This window comes from Leucopleurus acutus (assembly GCF_964270905.1).
Source record: "Leucopleurus acutus genome assembly, chromosome: 4".
NCBI classification, from domain to species: domain Eukaryota; kingdom Metazoa; phylum Chordata; class Mammalia; order Artiodactyla; family Delphinidae; genus Leucopleurus; species Leucopleurus acutus.
Genome location: NC_139146.1, coordinates 137,303,589 through 137,321,125, shown reverse-complemented (window position 1 = coordinate 137,321,125; position 17,537 = coordinate 137,303,589). Strand labels below are relative to the sequence as shown.

Here is a 17,537-nt window from a genome sequence, read left to right as displayed (position 1 = left end):
CACTCATCTGGGTGCAGGCAAGATCGTTTATACCCCAAGCTCCAGTTTATACCAGACTGTGCCCACCGGAGATGCCCTGCGGGCTGATCAGATGGCTTCACATCTGTGTCTGTTCAATCCTCTCCTGTGGATGAGGAAATGGGGGCTCCGCAAAGAGAAGCCACTTGCTCGGGGCCAGGCAGAGAGGGACCAGCCTGGGACTGGAACTAAGTTGAGTTCCGGAACCTGCAATATGCAGTATGCAGTGTGCTGTGACTTGGGAGGCAAAGCAGAGTGGGGACGAGAACTCCGGCCCCTGACAGCCTGGGGCTGAATCCGGGCTCTGTCTGCTTGCTAGCTGTGTGTGCAAGTTTCTAAACGTCTCTGTGCCTCAGTTACCCCAAGTTCAAAATGGCAATGGTACGCCTTACCTCCTAGGGTAGCGGTAGGATTAATTAAGATGGTGCACGTGATGTGCTGAGGACAGGGCCTGGCAAGGAGTAGGTGCTTTGGAAGTGAACTCCTAAGAGGGCAAGTGGCATAACACTGCAGGCAAGTGGCTTAAATCTGCCTTAGATCCACACGGCGCCCTCCCTTGGGCCAGTCACTCAGCTTCTCTGGACCAGTGTGAGCTGAGGCTCCAGGAACACGAGAGCAAAAACACAGCCACGGGAGCGTGGACAAGTGGGCAGGAGGGGCTGCCGCCTCCCTGGGGCACCCGGGGGCCTGGGAAGATAGCTCTGGTTCGGGCAGCTGTCTGGCTCCAGTCCCCTTTTCCTTCAGTGGCCAAGTGTGAATGAGCACACGTCACCCTCTAGACCAGGGGCTGGCAGACATTTTCTGTAAACGGCCAGAGGAAATATTTTAGGTTTAGCAGGCCACAAGATCTCATCTTGTCCAGGCTGCTGAACCCCGCTTCTGTGATGCAAAAACAGCCACAGACAATACGGAAATGAATGGGTGTGGCCGTGTTCCCATCAAGCTTTATAAACTGGTGGATTCATGCGCCCACCTCTCCCTGCTGGTGTAGAAGTAGCCCAGGTTTAGAAGAGGGATTGCAATCTTGCTGTTGTAACAGAAGCCCCCCTTTATTGCTAGTGTGCAAGACGCCTGGGGGTCAGTAAAGCGCAGAAACGGGTTTGTCCTGTTCCATTCCAGAAGGAAGTCTGTGGTTCTTACTGCCAAGGGCACAGGAATGTAATCCAGGTGAGCCTCTGCAGAGTCATCAGGTTTGCAGAGATTTTTATAGAAACTCCTTCATCTCTTGCTGCCAAGAGCATCGCCTGGTGTCCTGAAGCCAGTGGGGTGACACCAGCCCCAGGCACCATGGCCGATCAGTTCCAAGCCACACCGCTCTGTGGGATCCCACTGGGAGGGTCCTGAAACTTTGGAGAGAAGGTGGCTATGCTGCTGTGGCCCTCACTCCTTTGAGGTCTGAGGTGCACTTCTCAGAGCCTTGGTCTCCCTTACCTATCCCAGGAGCACCGGTACGAGGGCCATCACCCATCTCCTGGGCAAATCTCCGCTGACCATAAAATGAGTCAGGCACGTGAAATGAATAAACATCATTGGTTCGTTCCACTGAGGGGCTCCAGCGAGAAACAGGTCTGTAAAGCACTCCATAACCGCCAGAGAATTACGCAAGGATCACCTACCGTGGCGGGGTTTAGCGGCTATGCCACGACAAACGCTTGTAAAGACACAGCAAGTAACTGAGCTCCGAAACACAGTCAAACCCTTGGAGGGCTGGTGAGGGCAGCCCCTTTCAGGTCGGGCACCTGGATGTCCCTGCGGAAGGGACCGCCCACCCTCCAATCCCACGAAGGAGGAGAGGGAGATGAGGGTGGGGAGGTGACCGGCCCAGGGCCAGAGGTGGAGGCAGAACAAGGATGGAATCCTGGCTTCTGAACTTCCTGCCGGTGTTCCTCCCGCTGCCCACTCTATCCTGGAGTGACTGCACCTCCACACGATGTGGAGTTCTCCCCCGGGGTCAGCACCCGCAAAGGCCCTGCTGCTAGGGCTCACCGGACTGGCTGTATCCTGGGCAAGCTGGGTGTTGAGAGTGGGCAAGGGCTCCATGAGGAGAAGGACGTGGCCTTGAGCTCCACTGGTTGAACTGAGCAAAGTGTGGTTTGTCCAGATGTCCTGGTAGGAGCACACGCTCAGGAGGGGGGGAGGGACTGTTACCATGGCGACCAGGCAGCTGCGGAGTAAGGATGGAGGCGGTTCTGCCAAAGGCCACACCGCCCGAGGTGCCCTACACAGGCCCCCCAAGGACGCTAGTGTGGAGGGGCCTGTAGGCCTCCTGCACAGGGAGGCAGTCTCACTGGCGTGTGGCCAGCAAAGCTGCTTTTTTTCAGCAAATTTTCTCCAAAAGATGACCTGGCTACAAACATGAACCGTGAACAATCTGGCCTCAGCGAGTCAGATCCTACGGGAGGTTCCTGGCTACCTGTGCCTCTGTTTTAGTTTGCTCAGGCCGCCATAGAGAAATGCCACAGTTGGGTGGCTTAAACAATAGGAAATGATCCTCTCACAGTTGTGGAGGCTGAAAGTGCAAGATCAAAGTGTCAGCAGGGTTGGCTCCTTCTGAGGCTTCTCTCACTGGCTTGCAGGTGGCCATCTTCTCTGTGTGTCCTCATGTGGTCATCCTTCTGTATATGTCTGTGTCCTGATCTCCTCTTCTTATAAGGACACCAGTCATACTGGATTAGGACCCACCCTAATGATCTCATTTTACCTTAATCACCTCTTTAAAGACCCACCCACAAATACAGTCATATCCTGAGGCGCTGGGGGTTAGAGCTTCAACATACAGATTCTGGGGGGACAAAATTCACCCCACAACAGCCTCCTTCCGTTCCCTGCTCAGAACCTTATTAACTATGATGGTGCAATCTCACTCAAACAGAAGCACCAGGTCGCTGGGACCATGCTGGGCCGCGGGAGAAGGGCTGTTCTGAGTAACCGCTCACTGCGCAAGCCCACCGAAAACCCTGGAGTGTTTTCTCTGTGTGATGAGCCAGACTGCACACCTCTTCCAAAAGCCAGCTTATGTGATTCCCAAATGCTTAGACAGGCAAGAAATGACTTCTGAGTCACAAAAACCAGGGCTTGACAGTCTAGCCCCACCGAATAACAACAGTGTGACCTCTGGAAAACTTCTCAGCCTCTCTGTGCCCTGCTTTTCTCATCTGTAGAATGAGTGGATACCATCTGCTTTGCAGGGCTGTAATGAAGATTTAAGGAGATGACATCTCCTTCATCAAGGAGATAAAGGTCCTAGCACAGGGCTGGTACTTTTAGCAGCAATTAAAGTGAGTTAAATCAGAATCAGTATTTCTCTTCCTCTGAAACAAATATGAAATTAAGCAGGGTGCAAAAGGTATAATGTTTGTTGCCTGGAAGGACACTCTGGAAAGACAGTGAGGGTTTGTGCTGGATTACATGCCTGGGTTTGTCTCCAACCCAGAGTTGGGAGGGGAAACCCAAGGTGGGACAGAGCTTGGACACACACCTAGGTGGCTACGTTCTCATGGCACCGAGAAGGGGCAAGCCAGACCCTGTCCCAACCTCTCAGGGCTCCTAGCCCAGCAGTGAAACCAGATATTAGCCCCATGCTGGATGCTCCAGGAGAGACATACAGGGTGCGTGTGATGAGATTCATAACAAGGCCCTGACTGGCCTGGAGAGTCAGGGAAGGGTCCTCTGAGGCAAAGGCATCAAGCCGAGGCCAGAGGGTGAGCAGGAGTTATCCAGGCAGAGGGTCAGGCTGCTGGAGCCCCAAGACGGAGGGACACAGGGCAGCTGACAGGGCTGTGGTCTGGGGTCGAGGGGGGTTGAATCAGGAGTGTGTTACCGAAGTGCCTCAGAGGCCTTTCAGGAAGAGACAGGAAGCACCACAGAGTTGCCTGTCCCACCACCCAGAGGAAATGTTAGAAACATCAGACAGTCGCCAAAGCCCGGCCACTTATGTTACGCATCAATCCCCACTCTGTCCTGCAACAGTGCAAAAAGCACCTGCTTCCCTTAGGATGTAAAACAAGAGCCAGAAGCGTTATTGCATTGACAGGACTGGACGGACAATCTGAGTGACTGAGGGCTAGGAGGGCCATGGGCAGGTGCACCCACTTCTCAGAATGGAGAGAATGACAGCACCACCTACGCGAGCTGCCGTGAGGATTAAGTGTAGTAAGTGCGGTGCGTTCAGCTCAGCGCCTGCGATCACTGTGCAATAACAGTGGCTGTCCTGGAGGCTGTGACCATCATGACTGAGGGGCAGTGTTGCATGACAGTGACGTGCATGGGTTCTGCGTCCAGATGCCCCAAGTCTGAATCCCATCCACCTGCCAGCTGGGTGACTCTTGGTAGATTACTTAACCTTTCTGTGGCTTAGTTTACTCCCCGGTAAAAGGGGGTTGTTCATCTTGTCTACGCCACAGTGATGTCGGGCGGATTACATAGGTGAATATGTGCACGGTCACAGAGTGCTGTCTGGCACAGAGTAAGCGCTCAGTAAGAGGTGAAGGTGGTGTGGGAAGTGGTGAGGGTGATGGTGGGATGCAGCTCTGGTTTCGGATGGGGTCAGCACCATGGACAGCGCACACGAGCCCTCGGCCACCGCGGAACCCAACCAACTGCCTGGCCTTGCTGAGCCCCCAAAGCAGTGGTGCTGATAACAGTTTAACAACATGCTTTCTGGGTGAAAGGCTGACTTTGGAGATTCAGACTCAGGGCATTTCTAAGCAGACTCACCCCACTTTCCTTATCTGTGGGAGAATGAAAAGAGGCAGCCTGTGAGGTGCTTGATGGTGGTCATGGGCTGGTATAGGTCCTGTGTTTATAGCCTATCAGCCCCTATGCTCACCGGCCGTGCTGCTCTCACAGCCCCCAGCACAGGAGGAACACCCCTGTGAATGGAGGAGAAAAGTGAGGCTCACAAGGCCTGAGTGACTGGCAGGGTCGCTGTGTGAGCGTTGAAGGCAGGGTTGAACCCCAGGCTCTAGGGTTTTCGCCAGCACAGAGTCTGGTACATGGAGGGACCTTGGTCGGTCCCCTCCTTAGCTCCCTGTGCAGAAAATAAGCCCAGTCCACAGGTGGCCGAGTGCTGACCAAGATTTGGAACTGCTTCAACATCCAGCCTAGCTTCAGCACCTGCTCCATAAATGGGAATTAGGAATTTGTTCCAGGCTAATAAGCCTTGGTGTGATGCCAGCTTCCACCATGAGAAATCGCTCAGTGGGGAGAAAAGTCAACTGAACCATCTTTAGAAGTTTCTGGGTGCTAAAAATAAAGCAGAGGTCCGTCAGCTGAGGCCTCCTGTGCAATCTGTTACCTTTAAGATGCTTCAAACTCAAGAAAAATCACCCAGTGCCGCCCAAGAGCCTCAAAATGTTGGCATTAAAGGACTGAGAGGTTGTTTCAACAGATGTGGAGACAGCACTGGGGAAAAAGGGCTTCAGTGGCCAGAGAAGATGTAGGGACTTATGAGAAACAGCCTTAAGTATTTGAGGGGCCACCGTCTAAGGGAGAAAATAATACCGGCCAACTGCCAGGTCCCTTTATGTGAATGATTCCTTTACTCCTTACAAATATCCATGATAAGGAATTTGGCCCATTTTGCAGTCATGGAAATCGATGACAAAGGGGGTAAAGCAATGAGTCTGAGCCCAATTCTGCCGGAGCCCAGAGCGCTTCTCTTTAGTGTCTGGGGTCTCGGAGCCTCCGACCCTGGAGCCCAGGTTTGCAAGGAGGCATCTATATCCTAAGACCAGATGGAAACTGTGAACTTCCTCCCTCCAAAGTCACCATTTACAACCATTCATAAGCACCTACGATGTGCCAGGCCCTGCATTATGGGTGGGGACACAGAGAGGGCTCAGCCTGGGCTCTTAATCCCAAGGGTTTCAGCAGAAAATGGGGGAGGCATTCATACTAACAGATGATGAAAGCCCACTGTGACCAGGGAGTGTGGGCCCAGAGGCACTCGGACTGGCCTGGGAGGGGTGCAGAGTGGACAGAGCAGAGGTGACCAGGCAAAGGGGGCTGTGAGTGATGCATGTGGGCAAACGGGAGCCAGCCAGGCTACAGGAGGGAGAAAGGCTCCTCCAGAGAAGCATCAGCAGAAGGCAGAGCACCGCCCCCACCCCTGTAACACGAAGGGAAACCCAGTGACGTGAAGGTGTGGGCAAGCCTGACGCACAGGACTCTGGGGAGGTGGGCAAAGGCTGGTCACCAAGAGCTGCTGGGCACTGCTGAGGGATCTGGACATTCTCCAGATGCTGCTGGGGACCACGGAGAGCTCTACACAGGGGACTGATGTGGTCAGACCAGAGGCTCTGATGAGGCACTCTCAAAGCTCTGTAGAGGGCCAGCTGGCTGGGCAAGGTGGGATTCAGGCAACAGTCCAGGCAGGAATGGTACGACCTGAGCTGGGCCTTGGTTCGAGTGGAGAGGAGGGCATGATTCCAGAGCCATCGGGGGAGAATGGAAAGTGCTTGGCACCTCTTTCCATTTTGTGGGTGACAGAGAGGAAGGAGGCTGGAAGCCTCGGTGACAGACAAAGGCGCTGCACCGTGTATGTGCCTGGCACACGGCAGAGGCTCAGGAAGTACCAGGCTCCTCTCCCTCTGTTCAGAGCAGCCAAGTCTAGAATTAGAAGAGGAAAGGTCCTCTGAGTCAGCTTCATCACTATTCTTACTGGTGAAAACAATGCACATTTTTCCTCCTTTATTAAAAAGGTTTTCCTTTCTCTTAAAAACCTTTGCTAAAAATCAATTCTGCCTAAGTAGCAAGTGTTACTATTTGGACACAAGGAGATGGTAACAGAGCAGAGAACTCCCAGTGGCCTTGAGGACTGAACAGCAGCACCACTGAAGAGCAAGAGTTAAAGGAATGTGAACCCCTAGGTCCAGAATCCCCCAGGAGGTACTTGCTCAAAAGGTGTTTCAAAATTCAGATCAATTCCCCAGCTCAGCGTGGAGTCACAGCTGCCTTTCTGGCCTCCTCCCACGTTGGAAATGAAACGCCTTTTCTAATTACTTGGCTGCTATCAGACCCATCATCACACCTACGACCCACAGTCCCGACACCTTTCTTGCCAGGGGAGGCTGAACGCCATGGGATGGTGCCAGGTGTCTCTGCTCTGGGTCCCTGTGTCTTGTCACTCTGGTAGCCAAGCCGCAGCAGGCCATGGGGAGCGCCTCGTGCAACATCATTCCCTGATGAACTGATCTCATCAAGGGACATTTCCACAGCCACCACATACCCTGGAGATTCCACTCAGCTGCTTCTGTCTGCCTAATTGGTACTTTTAGGTTCTACAGGCCAGGGCTGCTGTGAGCCCGGCCCTGGTGTCTCCAGCATTCTGTAATGCTCACACTCTCCTGTCTCTAAGGGCCAAAACATTTGTATATTTTGATCAACTAACAATTCATTTTCACAAAATTAAAGGCTACACACAGGTTTAACAGAGTTATGTGGCAAGATCTGCAGCCAGAGAAGCCCCTCTGGCATCCCACGGGGACCCCCAATCCACGGATGCTCCCCTCTTGTCACTAGCTGTCACCGCCTCACCTGGCTCAGATTCTGGAGTCAACCATTATTTTCACTCCCTTGCATACGCCATCAGCCCCATGTCTGTATCTTCACTTTGCAAACCCACTACCCTGGCTCCCTTTCCACCTACTCTGCCCCTGCAGCCATGCAGCAAAACATGGCTGGAGAAAAACTCACACGACTGTGCTCACTGGTCCCACTCATTCCCCACAGCACTTATCGCCTGCTCACGTACTGGATACTTTGTTTATTATACTAACGGTTTATCAACATTAAATTATATGTCCGTTCCAGGAGGGCATGGATCTTTCTCTCTTTAATTCAAGCACTGGGCACAGGGCCTGGCACACAGTAGGTGCTCACTAAATATACTGGTGAACGGTGTACCCTCCAATGTGCGGACAGGGCACAATCTGTGTTAGGAGGTGAAGCTGACAGTAATGACTGGGCAGGTCTGCCTGCAGTCCTGGGATGGATTAGTCCTCTTTTCTTAATAACAACTAACCTGTTCCAATGTCCTCTGGCCACCTTAGTCCAAAAGTCAGTTATGATACAGCCCCACATCTACGAAGTCTATATTTTAACTATCGCTCTACCTCCCGGCTTCTTGCCCATGGCCACGCTCCACCCTACCCATCTCCATGTCTCCCTGGATCTACTCGGTCTCCTGGCTTCCAGACTCGTCTGCTGGAATCCATTCCACCCACAACATACACCCACAGTCCCAGGGGGCCCCCTGCAAGGTGACCAGTACTGCTCCCCTGCTTACGGTGCATCGATAGCTTCTTATTACCTGACAGCAGTTAGGGAGTTGGACAGTCTTCAGAACACAGACTCAGACACCAAGCAAGGCTTTCAGTTATTGATACTTTCTAGTCCTTTTGCTGAACGAGGGAGAAGCTCTCTGTTTGCGGGATCATATCTCTAACACCTGAAGTACCTCCTCATCCCCACGTCTGACAGAAAGAATTAGCCTCGGGGTCTAACACGCGGCATTTACGGATCTGCACATGTGGCTACTTAACTCGAAATGTGAATTCATTCAGACTATATGAAATAAAAATTTCTGTTCCTCGGTCACCCTAGCCACATTTTAGGTACTCCATAGGCACACGTGACTGGAAGCTACCATACCACACAGTGGAGAACTTCTCCAGCACCACAGAAAGTTCTACTGGACAGGGCTGAAGATGGATTTCATTCCCTTTTTTTTTTTTTTCACGGCATTTATCTCTATAGCTACCTCCTATTTATGGTATATGATACGTTTTACTTTCATTTATGGTAGTAAAATGAAAGTCCCTTTCAAAATGCATTTATTTAGGCAAACTTAAAGCTACTTGACTTAAAGAAAATTAATACAAATTAGAAAAAGATTGGAAAAGTAAATGAGAGAACGCACGGTGTACAGACGTAGTAACACTTGCAAAGGAGGGTTGCAAATGATCGATGTTTGGAGATCGTGGTCCCCAGGAGTAAGTCCCCCACTGACACCATCAGCCAGGCCCGCTGCAGCTGTCCTGGCCACCCCCCACCTTCCTGCCTCATCACGTCACCCTTGCGCGCCCTGGGCCCTTCGGTAGCCTCCTCAAGCCACTGGGAGCATCCTAACCCTGCCTCCTTCTCAGTCCTCCCTGGTAGCCCAGGCACAGTGTGGAGACCTGAGTTACAGCAAGGATGGCACGGCTGGTACCACCCAGGTCAGGGCTGGGTCTCCCAGCAGTGCATGAGGCCCTTGAGGAAGAAGCTGAGTTTCTTTTATTTGTCCCTGTGTCCCCGGGGCTCAGCATGGAGCCTGGGACAGAAGAGAAATTGATGGTTAAACGAATGAAATTAAACAATCCCTTCCACAGCTGCAGGGCTTTGCAATTTTTAAAGGGCCTCCGCATTCACTGTGTCATTGGATCCTTATAATAGCCCAGGGAGATAAATTGGTCAGGGCTTACGGTCCCCACCCTAGTCCTAGGATAAGGAAACCCAGGCTCCAGGAGGGTGGGTGCCGCTGTCCCAAGGCTGCAGCCCGAGGGCAAGGCAAGAAGCACGGGGCCAGGCCACGGGACTCTGTCCCCAGCGGGGGGACTTTGGGCCAAGCCCCGGTCTCCCCAAGCCTGCATCTCCTCATCCATAAAGTTGGGCCATGATAACATTGCCACTGATGGGCGGCTTTCATGTCACTGTGAGTGCCAAGCGAGACTGTGAACGGCGAGCTGCTCTCTAAGCTGTAGAGTGCTGTGCAGGAAGCTGAGCCCCACGCCTGCCCCGTGTGCAGACCTGGAGCTCCTGTGTGACGCCTCGTGTTATTCTGCTGGGAAGCAGGTCAGCACCTCAGACCTGGCAGTGGATGTCTGTCTGTGCCGCCCACCACGAGGGGCCCCCAGCTCCTCGAGCAGTGCTTCTCCCAAGGAGACCACCCTTCCCAGATTCAGACACTGCTGGAGGTGGAGCTGACCCCTCCGGCACCAGGGAGGGTCCTGGCCAACCAGAGCCTTGCACCCCCAACAGAAATGGGTTCAGGGGTGCCCCTGAGGTCCAGGCAGAGCCCACGGGGTGCCACCTGGGGACTTGGTGGGACAGTTCAGAGACAGAGGGTCTCTTTTCTCCTGGACTTTACTCTGGGAGGGTGGGGCCTGAACTGCTGGTGTCAGCTCACCACCATGTGGAGGCTGAAGCCAGAGCAGAGATCAGAAGCAGGAAGCAGAGAGAGCCATCCCAGGACACTGAGTCCCTGGATCCATCTGTACCTGCAGCTCTCTGGGGTCCATAAGTCAGTAAACGTCTGTTTTGCATGAGCCAGCTGGAGAGGGGTGTTCTGACCCCTGACTAGCTGGTGTCTAAGCACCAGGGAGGGGTGGGACCTGCTGGGGTCTGTGCCTGAATGGAGGGTCCAGCAGAGGACCAGCCCAGCCCGGCCCTCCCCATGCAGCCAGACTGAGTTCCCACCCCTCAGAGCAGCTCCAGCCCCAGCGCCTCCTGGAACCTTCCCGACCATCCCGATCCACTTCTGCCTTCCAGGCCCTGAGCACTAAGGAGGGAGGAAGGAAACAGATGCTAATGTTTCCTGACACGCTTTAAGCACCGGTTTGGTGTCGGGTGTCTCACAGGGGCTCGCTGAACGCTGCCGTCCTATGGGGGAACGGTTAGGGAGGAGACCGAGGCTCAAGAGGGGTGCAGTGACTCGCCAAGGTCACAGAGCTCAACGTGGTAGAAGCAGACTCCCAGAGACTCCCAGTGGCTCCTCCGAAGCCCAGGCGTTCGCCCTGCACCCTCTTGCTGGGCTCAGGGAACATCAGATGCTTGCTCTCAGCCCTCCCAGCTCCGAGGTCTCCCTGCCCTGTGGTCTCTGGCCAGTTTCTGGCTCTCGGCCCCCCAGAAGCCGTTTGTCACTCCTTCTCTCCTCTAACCGCGCCCCCCCCCGACTGCTCCCTTCTCTGCCCCACTCCCTCCCCCCCAGTTCTGGCTTCTGCTCCACGGGACACAGCCCGATCCTGACCCGTGAGAGGACGGCACAGCAGGCACGATCCCCTGTGTTGGGAGCTTCTCGTGGCAGGAGCTGTATGGTCTCAGCTCTGGGTGTCCAGGGCCACCCGGCACCCAGCACCAAGTGGACAGTCAGAGACATCTCTTGGCGGGGGGGTCATCCCACCTTCTTCCACCCCACATCTGGGCAGCATCCTTCCCAAAGGGCAGTTGGGTGGAAAGGCTGGAAATGAGGACTTGGGGCTGGAGGGCCTGGGTTTGAACCCAGCTTTCCACTGGCTGCTGTGAGCTCTAACCAAGTTAGCCCGGGCTCTCTGTGACTCAGTTTCCTCATCGTAAAGAACCTACCTCCCAGAATTACTGTGAGGATGAATCGAGTTCACATTAACACGTGTTTATCAGGCACAGAGCCTCACTGGTCATTATTACTATTATTATTATTATTGTTGTTGTTATTTGTCTGTAGAGTAGTGACACCTGTAGGTAGTAACCTGCCTGCTCTGTCCACTGTAGCCCTCATTGGGCCAAGCCTCAGCCTGGGCCCCTCTTCAGGCCCATGTTCTTTCTTCACCAGTCAGTGGGGGCCGGAGTCAATCCTATAATCCTATTGCCCAGACACATGGGGCCACCAAGCAGGGCTGCCTACCTTGACCCCATCCAGCTGGGCTTATGACACCCCAGTTGTCCCTCTAAGCCCTGGGCGGGACCCCAAGGTTGTTCATCAAACACTGATGCCTCAGGCCCAGGGAGGAAGGTCCAGAGAAGCCTTCAGTCGACTGTCTCAGGGTGGTCGGCCACCCCTTGCCCAGGAGGGCTGACCCAGGACTCCATCCCCTCCATGGTCCCCAGTGAGGCCCCCAGATGACGGGATGATGGCCACCCTGGAGGAGGCGAGGGGTCAAACGTAACCCTCAGCGGCCACAGTTGTAAAGTTTTCATAAACTCATCATGATTCCAAACCTCGGCCTCATGCACACACTGTGAGCCAGGAGGCACCCCGCTGAAGAGGCTGAACAGAGCAGAAGCTCCCAAGCCAGCTGGCTTACAGCAGGCCAGCTGACGTCCCACCCGGGAGCCACCCGGCCCGCGGCGTCAACGGTGGGGCCGCGCCACGGCAGGAAAGGATACTGAAGCTCCGGTCGGTGATGGCCAGGTGCCAGAGGTTGATGCGCAGGTCGTCCGCGGACATGTACGTCTCGCAGTCGCTGTTGACGGAGATGGAGTTGATGTGGTAGGTGTGGCCATTGGCGAAGACCCTCCGGGGGCTCACCTCCACCATCAGATCCATAGGCTTCAGCACGGGCACCTGCGGAGGAGGAGGGGTGGTCAGAGCAAGGGGAGAGGTGATGGGGGAGGGGTGCTGGCCGGAACCGTCCAGGGCCACGTGATCAAAAGGAGAGGCCAGGAGAGGCCTGGAGCGCGCCAATGGGTGTCCATCCTGCCCGTGTCAGAAGTAAGCAGTGCCACATGGCCACATCCATTGGCACCAGCCCTGCAGGGAAGCCTGCCTCCTTTGCTTGGCCTCCTGGGATTGGTTCTGAACCTGCTGCGTGACTTTGAATGAATGGCTGAACCCCTCTGCACCCCAATTTCCTCATTTCTAAAATGGAAGGAGAAGGTACTGTAGCAGAGCCAGATTTTCCACCAAACATTTGTGTCCCCTTGTCACGGGGAAGTGGCTGCCCAGGCCACTGGGCACCCTTGCAGCTGGGTGTGGCCACATGACTGTTCTGACCAATGGGGTGTGAGCACACTGATGCCTGGCACTTGGGGGGCCAAGGCTTAACGGTTAAGAGGCAGCTGTGCCTTCTCTGCCCCCTTCCCTTTCCACAGCCAGAAGGCGAGGATCCAGGTTTTAGGGATGAAGGCACATGGGATGGAAAGAGCCTGTGTCCCTGCAGGAGAGCCGTGTGCCATCCAGGATGCCTATACCGGAGCTTTCCTTGAGTGAGAAATACATTTCTGTGTACTCTGCCCTGGGGCTGTTACAGCCGCTGGTGTTAGCGGAACTCGTACCAACTCCCAGAGACAGTGTCAGATAGCATGGCTTTGCTTCTCTCTGCACCCTCTGCCTAGAATGCTCACCCCAACTCCTCCTGCAAGATCTGGAGTTAACAGCCCTTTGGATGTACAGCCTGCCACACCCCTGCTCACCCCCAGCACACTGCACACACTGCTATCAGGGCTCTCGGTGTGCACTGCGGGGTGTTTTGGGCACGACTCTCCGTTCCAGTAAGCTGTAAGGTCTTCAAAGGTACAGACAGACAGACACGGCCTCATTGATCTCTCCCTGGCCCAGCCCCAGAAAATGAGGGCTGGCATTGCCATCCCCATGTGACCGATGAGAAGACTGGATGCCAAGATGAACTGGGCTTCCTAAGTCACAGAGGCAGGAAATGACAGAGCCAGGACCAGAAGCCAGGTGTGACTGCCCCCGGGGCGTCACGGCGCAAAGGTGTGGACCTGAAACCTGACTTTGGCTTCAACCCTGCCCGGCCGCCTACTGGTGTTACCTCCATCGCGGCCTTCACCTCTCTGGGCCTCAGTTTCCTCATCTGTACACTGGGTAATGCTGGTGCCTGCTCAGGGCTTCTGTGAGGATTCCATGAGTTGATGCAGGTCAAGTGCGCCTGGAACATCACTCGGTCCACAGTGCCCTCCTCCCCCTCCTCGGGGGGTGACTGAGCCAGCCAGGGCTTACACAGACACAGTTTCCAGAGTGGGCCTGGATGGGGGTGGGGGGAGGGGGGTGCTGCAGGGGCAGTGGGAACTGTGCCCAGGAGAGAGGCAGCAAGGCCATCCTCGGAGTGAGGAACAGAGCAGCTTCCGGTGAAGGGGGACGCAGACCTTTGTCAGCTACCTGCAGGGCTCCTGAGCCCCGGGCAGCAAGCACCAGGTAGAACGGCATGAATCCACTCAGAACTGCGTGGCAGCAGGTGATGGGGGACCCACTGCTTGCACTCACGTGGGAGAGAAGATGATAGGCTGATACACGTGTGTGTGTGTGTGTGTGTGCGTGTGTGTGTGTGGTCTCAGGAAGCAGTAGGTGCTCTAAAGAAAAATAAAACAGGTGAGGGGACAGAGTGACAGGGAAGCAGGGGCTGGTGCCCGGCTGGAAGAGTGACCAGGAGGTGACATATGGGGAGGGGCTGAAACAGGCTGACGTGGGACCCTAGAGAGTCTCCTTCTCCCAGGGGACCTCCCCCAAACCCACCTACTCTTAGGCTGGGCCTGGGGCTCCCTGGGGCTCCCAAGGCCCTGTAATCCCTCATTATGGCCTTGACCACGTGGTAAGTTGTTGTCTTCTTGTTTGTTTCCCCAATGGACTGGGCAGCACTTAGGGGCGCTGTGTGTCTTCTTGTGTTCATCTCTGTATCTCTGGTACTCAGCCCAGGGCCCAGCACAGACAGGTCTTCAGGTGAATGAGTGAATGGGTGAGTCAATGAACAAATGAGCTATGTCCCTCCCTGGGGGACAGCTGAGATGGGAGGTGACAGCTTTGGTGCTGCAGTCGGGGTGGGCACGCACTAAGCATTCCTTTTGGTACAAGGCAGCTCTGCAGCCACCGTGAGATGTTCTCATGTACCAGGGCGCCCAGTGTGAGCCTGTGTGGGTGTGTGAGCCTGGGTGTGCATGCATGAGTGTGTCAGTGTGCATATGCATGTGCCCGAGTGTGCATGTGTGTGTATGCACCTGGCTCTGGGTGGTTCTTGTGTTGAGTCTGTGCTTCGGGACTCTCTGCTCGCGTGTCAGTGTTGGTGTGTCTGGGCCCCTCTATGGGGCCTTCCGCATGTCCGCCGGTGTCAGATAGTCTACGTCAGCTCCGAATCTTGCCTTCCCTTCCCTCAGGGCGTGGCCACCACCTGCCCTGGGGATCCCTGGAGTCTCTCTCAAGCCACACCTGCTCCTGGAGAAGGTCAGGGCATCGCTGGCCTAGCAAAGTCTCAGCATCTCAGTCTGCTCCCCCCTCCTTCCGGCAACGTTGTTTTCCCCTGGCAGCCTTGGAACGGTTCACCCAGTGCTCCAGCCATGCACCGCCATCCCCAGACCATATTTCAAAGCCAGAAAGCAAAAAGAGGAGAGGAAGAGGGAAGAGAAACCTTCCCTGAAGGTTTGGAGGTTTCGTGAATAAAACTTTCCCCGCACCCACGCTCTTCCGGAAGGTACAGTGTAGTCAAGGTGAAGGACAGGAGGACAGACACATGGACACTAAGGACAGAGCAGTGTGGGATGCAAAAGGCTAGAGGGCACAGAGAAGGATAAGGATTCATCTGGCTCGTGTAGGAAAGACTTTCAGAGGTGGAGGCTAATAGGGTTTTAAAGGATGAATAGGAGTTCACCAAATAAAAAGTAGAGAAAGGCATTCCTCTGTGTCCCTGTGTCACAGAGCTGACCTCCAGTGTGGGGGCGACTCCATGTCTTATTTCCTTGGGGGCCTGGGTACACTTTGGGGGTAGGCACTCAATCTCACCTTGCTCAGCTCTGGGATCCCAGAGACCTAGCACAGGGCCTAGCAGAGAGCAGGTTCTCGGTAAATAATAGCTGCCTCTAGCACAAATGGCCCAGATTAGGCAGAGAGCTTCCCAGGGCTCGGGAGGCTTGGGTGAACTGGGGAGGAGACAAGGTGAGAGGCTGGATGAGGAAAGACCCAGGCACCCACGTTCTTTCCCCCTTTCTTCTCCTTCAGCCTTAGTTTACAGTTAAGTGCCATTTCAGGATGTGTGTGACATACAGAGAAAAATCTCAGACGCTGGGTGGGAAATAAACAAGATTCCCATGGGCCACTGGCTCTGCCGCAAATGCCAGGCCAATCAAGAGGTGATAATTGCCTCCTCCCACCAGATGAAACCCTCATAAACTTTCTTGGGGCTTGGAGGTGGGGGGAGCGGGGAGGCACCCTCACTCCCGTTATTCAATGTCAAAGCTAATTGGCTCCCCTGCTTTCTCAGAATTTATTTGTGCAATTTGCCAGTCATTTAGAGGCCAATGTGTTTAAACATTTATTCCTCCTTCTGGGAACAACATTGATTGCCATTTCATATTTATGACAGTCGGCTGGGTGCTGAGTGCGGGGCGCTTGCTAAGTCGTTGCAGAGAAAACGAGTCGTTATCTCCCGTTTGCTGGTGAGGAAACTGAGGCACAGAGCAGGGAAACGGCCACAGCCACCTGACCAGCGGTGGTGGGTCTGTGAGCAGTTTGGGAGCCTGGAGGGGCCTTAGCACCACCGCGGCACCAGGCAGCACCACTGCCCGCTCGGAGCAGCAAACACAGGCACGGGAGGAACCCAGGGAGACAGCATTCCGTGTGATGTGAACTCAGACCCTTCAAATCTGCCGAAGAGCGCAGTCACCTCCCGACGCTCATCCTCGTTCAGTCTTGGGACTCAGGCCCCCTCCCTGAGCAGGACCTGTCCCAGGCTTAGACCGGATCTGCGCCCAGACTCTTCATTCACTGTGGCCTCCTGGTGCCTAGAGCAGGGCTGGGCGGCACACAGCAGCTGCTCAGTAAGCGTGGCTGAATGAATAAATCTGGCATCACCTCCAGCAAACACATGGGTGGCTGAAAGCACCCACCCTCTTCCAGGCACGGTTCTGGAAGCCAGCGACGGACAAGGCGGCCTCATGTGCTTCCTGCAAGAAGCCGCTAACCATGCCCATGGCTGCCCTGGGAGGCAGGAGCTTCACTTCCACTTCACGGGGGAGACTAGATGCTGATGCTGACTGTGGAGCTAGAGTTCCCTGGGTTTGGATCCAGCTCTCAGTTTCCTCATCTGTAAAATGGGGATGACAATCACATACACACCATAGGATGTGGCTGAGGACTGAATGATTTTATAGCCAGAGTGCTTGGGAGACACATGCTCAAGTGTCTGTTCTTGTTCCAGATGAGGAATCAGAGGCTCGTGGTGGCCAAGAGCCCTGCCCAGGGTCACACCACCAGGACGCGGCGGAGGCAGGATTTGAACCCGGGTCCTGTGACTCCAGAACTCTTTCATATCTCCCAGCCTCCCCGCTGAAGAAACATGAGTCCTTTTGCTTTTCATCGCGTTGGGAGCAAAAGCTTGCTTTCACACGGCTCTGCCACTTAACCCTTCCAGGCCGCTCTTACCTTAAGGCAATCTTTGCACTGAGCCTTCATAAAGGCTGCAAGAATCACAAGTTCTGGGTGTCCCTCTGACCCTCGGCAAAGGGCCGGGAACCCACAACGCTCCGCTCACAGGTTCTCCTCCTGGCTCTGCCACTTGCTCAGCTGAGCTGCTCTGGGAGAGCTGCTGCCTCTCTCTGGGCCTCGGTTTCCCTAGTTGTACAACAAGGGATTAGAGAACCTGCTCTCCAGCCTCGGGTGCAGCTGAAAAGGGCTTCATGGACACGCATCACCTTGCCTCATCCTCACGGGACTTCCAGAAGAAAGATGATCCTCTCTGCTTTGCTGGGGAGGAAACTGAGGCACAGAGCAGGAAAATGATGGTGGCCACCCAGCAAGTAAGCAGCCCGGCTTCTTAAAGTTCTGGATCGGAACCTGA

The 17,537-nt window shown here is 54.8% G+C and overlaps 1 protein-coding gene across 1 annotated transcript in view; it reads right to left on the bottom strand.

Moving 5' to 3' along the window:
* Positions 1-17,537, bottom strand: part of PPP2R2C (protein phosphatase 2 regulatory subunit Bgamma) — a gene marked incomplete at both ends in the record, with an annotated part of 129,701 nt that overhangs the window by 25,731 nt on the left and 86,433 nt on the right. Inside the window, one exon of the mRNA XM_082837649.1 lies at positions 12,142-12,319. Within this exon, the coding sequence (XP_082693775.1) occupies positions 12,142-12,319 (178 nt within the window). The remainder of the gene's footprint in view (positions 1-12,141; positions 12,320-17,537) is intronic.